General features: G+C 42.5%; 1 protein-coding gene across 1 annotated transcript in view; it reads left to right on the top strand.

The window, feature by feature from the left end:
• Nucleotides 1-316: 316 nt before the first annotated feature.
• The window catches only part of PTCHD1 (patched domain containing 1), a 43,607-nt gene continuing 37,923 nt past the window's right edge, over nt 317-6,000 (top strand). The window contains exon 1 of the mRNA XM_032803094.2: nt 317-951. Coding sequence (XP_032658985.1) covers nt 532-951 — 420 coding nt within the window. The 5' untranslated portion in view covers nt 317-531. The remainder of the gene's footprint in view (nt 952-6,000) is intronic.

The following is a 6,000-nucleotide window of genomic DNA, read 5'->3' as shown; positions in this document are numbered from 1 at the left end:
CTCACACAGGGGATCTACAACTGAGCAGCCGCAGCCCTCTCCCCGCCCCCCGCCAAGGATCCGGCGTGTGCTGTGCGGGGTGTGTGTGCGGGGGGCTGTTGTTGCTGCTGCGAGCACGCCTCCCCTAGCCGCCCCATGAGGGGGAGTGGGCGCTCCGCTCTCCTCGCTGCCTGCGCGGGCTTGGAGCCGAGGCGGCAATCAGCGGCCAGCCCCCGCCTCCCCGACAAACTCGGCTGTGCTCTGGCGGCAGACGCGGTGGGTTCGGGGCTTCTGGCGCTCGCCCGTGCTGCCCTTCGCCGCCCCAGCCCCGCTGCCCTTGGCTGTCTGCTCCCCGGAGCCGGCTGGCGGGGGCGAGTCAGACAATGAAGCGCTGGGAAACTCCTCTAGGGCACAGCCGCGTTCCGGGAGGGAAAGAGCCTTAGCAGCCCCCCCAGGGCACACACCCACCGAGCGCCTCGGCCGGATTTTTTTTTTTTTGCCCGGGTATATTTCAGGCTGGTGGGGCAGCTCCCGTCTGCCTGGGCTCCCCCGATGGTTTTGCCTCGGCTGCGGGAGAGCTTCAGATCGCACCTCGCCCTCCTGAGCTCCCTCTGCACTAGGATGTTGCGGCAGGTTTTGCACAGGGGGCTGAGGACGTCTTTTTCCAGACTCGGCCACTTCATTGCCAGTCACCCGGTGTTCTTCGCCTCCGCACCTGTGCTGATCTCGATTTTGCTGGGCGCCAGCTTCAGCAGGTACCAGATCGAGGACAGCGTGGAGTATCTCCTGGCCCCCAAACACAGCCTGGCCAAGATCGAGAGGAACCTGGTCAACAGCCTTTTCCCGGTCAACCGCTCCAAACACCGGCTCTACTCTGACCTGCAGACCCCTGGGAGGTACGGAAGGGTCATCATCACATCCTTCAGGAAGGCGAACATGCTGGACCAACATCATACTGATCTGATCTTAAAGGTAAACCTCTGCTGTATTCCCAGTTATTCACCTCCTCCGCACCTCATCTCTCTCTCCGTCCCACCCCTCTTCTTCTATCCAACTTCCCTACCCTCTCAATCTGTGTTATAATTCAGGCACAGTCCAGATACACATTTATTGCCTGTTGGGGTACACCCTACCTTCCATAGACACTGTGTGTCTTGTGAACACAGCTACTAAGTCACATCCCTGCAACAGTTGGGATGACTACTTATTTTAAAGGAGATGAGAAATCTCCCTTGTTTGTGGATGAAAGAACCTAGACAGAGGTGTGTATTTTTGTGAATAAGGGAGTCAGGGCATGTCGTTAAACAAGTTTTCCAGCACTCTTTATTATTCTTACAGTCATGCCTGTGAGTTAAGTTCGCTCTGAATTCAATAACTGGTTTTGAAGTTTGAGTACAAATCTGCAAACTGCTTGGGGGTGTGTGGGGTGGTGGTGGTTTGTATGGATTGCCAGGTATGGACTTCCTGTGACTTTTGGGTATAGAATAGCTTGAAACCTCCATTTCATGGTTCTTGGAACCTAATTACATACCAAATTGATTATTTGTAACTGGTAGTATTTCCTTCTCCACTCATCCTCACAAACCCTTTTTTTTTTTTTTAAAGAAAAAACAGCCTGGTTGTAAATTTGAGAAATTGTGCAGTTTGTGATGTACAGGATCAAGTTACATCAGGTTGCATCTTGTCATATCATGTATGTTTCATGGAATATGTAATCTGATGTAATGTGACATTTCATAGTACAATTTAGCCTAGCGTCAGAAATACAAATTTCTTTAATTTCCCTATCTGATCTAGACTTCAATAATTTTGAGTACGTTTTGGGGGGCAGGGAGGGAAAGTAGGATGGATGCAAGAATTGGGCCGCAGAAAGGTAGAGTTCCAGAAAGAATGAAGAATCTCTGGAACATTTGGAAATATTCAAGGTGTGGCTCTCAGAATCTACACACTTTTAGCAATAAACTGTAGGACTGCATATTAACATTGTTCCCCTGTGGAAAGCATAAAGACTGTCAACATTCTCTGTTTGCTGAATGTCAAACTGTCAAAACACACAAAAGATAATGTTAATGTGAACAGCAGAGAGTGTCTCTCCTAAAATGAGAAAATAAGTAAAAAAATATATTCTGACAGAATTCTAGGAGAGTTCACTCTTTTCACTAAACTAAATGTGTTTCAGTGAATTAATTTTTCTTATTTCAACTATAGTACTACTGCACTGATCCACCCAACTATTTAATATTTTTCCTTTTTGTTGTTGACATATCGACAAACAGCAGTCAGCAAGTAGATTTAATGAATGTAGTCTCAGTAAGTCTAGTAACATTTCAGTGGTAAATAAGAAAACTCCAGAGAAGACAATTTTCATTCCTTCATTTTCCAATTTTTCTGAACTGTATTTGCATCCAGGATGTGCATATTCATTCAGTCACAGATTAAAAATTACAATGGATTTTTCCCCTGAAATGCTATCTCTAGAGATCTGTAGTTTAATCAATAGACTAGTGACACACAAATAAACGTTACTCTGAATCTTTCCACAAGCAAACTTCTGCATTAGATTTATCATATAAGGGGCAAAGCTATAATTTAGAAAGTTCTGTCAGTTTTAAATGCTGCCTCTTTTTTTATAGCTGGAATGTGCCCACAAAATGATAATTTTTCGCTTATCGAAATCACGATTAACCACGCTATTGTCATTTTACTCCATTTACTTATTGTTAATCTGTCATCATCAAGCATATAAAATACATTTTTACAGAAAATACAAAATACGTTTGTTCTAATTATTGGTCTGTTTGTGGACAGACCCAGACACAGATAGCAGCCTAAAGATGGCTAAGGAGATTGGTTAGGAGCAGTGGGTCTGATCAAAATAGGAGGCGGAGCTCACAGCTCTCACTCTTATGTGGTCATGCGGCATTGCATCATCTTGTGGTAACAGGGCGCAGCAAGTGAAAGAGAATGAGAACTAGATGTAGGTTTTTATGCCGTACCTATCACCACTATATCTGAGCACCTTAAGGAACAAGAGCATAAATGTAATCTGAGGGGAGTTCATGTTTCCATGCAGTCCAAAGCCAGCCAAACCAAGTACTGTGACTACATACAGTGTGTATGGTGGCGAGGTGCTCACCCACCCGTTTTATAACCGCTGCCACATAGACATGATCAGGATAGAAAATGTGTTTAGCAACGTCTTGCATTTTAAAAGGTTAAGACATTTCAAAGAGAGAATTTGAACAAGTCACTGTGCATTGTCTTTCCTTCTGTAGAGAAGGGGAAGTTAGCCTAGCGACAGAGCTTGCTTTAGAGCAGTGGTTCTCAACCAGAGGTACGTGTGCCTCTAGGGGTACACAGATGTCTTCCGTACATCAACTCATCTAGATATTTGCCTGGTTTTACAACAGGTTACATAAAAAACACTAGTAAAGTCAGTGCAAACTAGAATTTCATACAGACAAATGAGAAAGTAAACAATTTTTCAGTAACAGTGTGCTGTGACACTTTTTTTTATTTTTATGTCTAATTTTATAAGCAAGTAGTTTTTAAGTGAGGTGAAAGTTGGGGTACTCAAGACTCCTGAAAGGGTTACAGTAGTCTGGAAAGATTGAGAGCCGCTGCTTTAGAAGAGACAGATAGGAGACTTCAGGATGGGACACCTTATCTTCTCAGATCAGTTACTGCTGCTCCAGCTACTGACTGGAGCACTGGGAATCGCAGAAACTCCCCAGCCAGGTACCAGCTGCTTCTGATGCATCTCCTCCAGATTCCCCTATGTGATCCGTCTTCATCTCACCAGCCAAGGAGACAGGAGAGATTCTTGGGGTGCTAGTGCTCCCCCACTCACAAAAGGAGAAGAGGGGAACTTTTCCCCTGGTTTTAGCAGAAGGATACGTGTGCTCCCATACAATCACCCTAGTAACGATATGAAGCATTTAGTCTGGTTGGAATCAGAATAAGGTTGATAGCACTAATAGTTACCATCTAACAGATTTTCGGTGGCCTATCTAAAATGGTTTGGTGGTCTGCGTCCAGTTCCCAGTGGACAGATGTCCACATAAGGGAAGAGGGGAAGGAGTAACTATCTTCACAATAAGCACTGAAGGACACCTTGTTGGCAATCTGGGAAATGAGGTATGAAATGAAGAATAGAATGGAGTCTGAACCACCCTGGCACTGGACAAGTTCAGACAATGTTGCCAAACCTAGAGATGCATCCCCTCCATCCCCATTGGGCATGTTGAGTGTTAGTGTGGTGCAGGTGCTGATGCCTCAGAGCCAAGTACTGCTGAATATAGAAGCTGCTATGCATTTACTAGCAGTTTTGTGATAACAGCTAGTGCATTCTAGAGAATCAGGCCATCTTGCCCTGTATTACAGCCTGGTTTGGACACAATGCTAATTACCCTTTTCCTATTTAAGAGGAAGCCTCCATCCACTGTTCTCCTAACTCCCTTCACAAATCACAAATCAGTCCTAAACACACTGCTTGTTGCCCCCCTGAACTAGCACAGAAATTACAAAGTAGCAACAAAATAGCTTTACAGGCCTGCAACATTCATGAATTGTCTCGTCCCTCTCACATCACATTGTGATACAGAAATAATGGTAGTAAGGCAGCACAGGAATTTTATACTTCCATTGCCTATGCTGTGCCTGTTCAATAGGGCATTGGCATCCTACATTGTCAGTCCAGATCCTTTTTCTTGCCAAAATTCACTATTTTGTGGAGAGGAGAGAGAAATATAATAAAAATATGACCAAAGATATTGTTTTCACATCTGCACCTCAACACGCACCTGCAAGAAAAAAAAATTATGTGGACATTTGGTCCAGGTAATCATCCAAAAGTTCAGAGATCGTATGCAAAACTTCTCCCATTCTCTTTAGTCTAGAAATGAAGCTGAAAATACTGCAAGGGCTTCTTCTATTTTAATATTTTATTTCCACTTGCAGAGGGAACCAGGAAAATTAAAGGCATACAAAATCTGCAAAAAACACTAGTCAGGCACTTTAAAAAAAAAAAGTTTGATTTAGATTCAGCTGGAGTTCGGGTCTTTTGTTTGAACCTCTTTGCTCAACCCTAGTCACAGTGAGCCCACTGTACTGCACATTGATTTTAATTTAATCTTTGTTTCTATTCTATCTCTATTATTACATTTATAAGAAACACTATAAGAATACAGTATTTTTGATAAATTTAAAGTGGCTTAAAGTTAAGGTAAAAGAGTAATAAACCCTAACATGCCTTATAGCAAAAAACGATTTTATATTCACAGTTGTGTATATACAGATATAGAAATGTTGACTTTTTGAGAACTACACTAACCTCACATTTTTAGCAGCAATGTTTATTTATCCCTTCTTTCACATAGCCTGCCATAGTGTGAGAGAGAGATATTTAAGTAAATATCTAGATATATGTGGAGGTAAAAATTGGGATAAAATATTTAATTCTGAAATTAATAGCTCCTACTTTTAATAAACAGGTTAACTGCAGGGGGTTTGTACCATTGTACTCCCCATTGTTATTTGATTGTTGTTTCTTAATAGGTTGTTACTTAATTATTTCATATGTCAGTAAACATCACATCTGCATATGGTAGATAATATTTTCTACAATTTCCTCATTCACATTCTGGATGAATAGTTTCTACAGATGGTGAAACTCATGGGGAAAATAATTCCATTACGCTCCCATGTCGGTGTTATCTATAATCATTATCTTATAGATATACTGCATATATAGGAAATCATTTTCAAAAGTCAATGGGGGCTGCTGGTTGCTCAGCACTTCTGAAAATAAGGCCGCTAGGATTTTGGAACATAATTTTAGGTACCCATTTTTGACATCTTAGCCACCTCTTAGCTGTAGTTAGTTACTTTTACTAACACAAACACATACAGGCATACAAGAAATATAGCCATATGACACTGCATAGGTATGTATATAGCAAATTTTAACTATTTTGCTCAAAAGTTGAAAAACAGTTCTAGCCATGGACAAACTGTAGTGAG

This window comes from Chelonoidis abingdonii, chromosome 1 (assembly GCF_003597395.2).
Source record: "Chelonoidis abingdonii isolate Lonesome George chromosome 1, CheloAbing_2.0, whole genome shotgun sequence".
Classification (NCBI taxonomy): Eukaryota; Metazoa; Chordata; order Testudines; family Testudinidae; genus Chelonoidis; species Chelonoidis abingdonii.
Note: the sequence above shows the minus strand (reverse complement) of the source record. Positions and strands in the feature narration are given on the sequence as shown.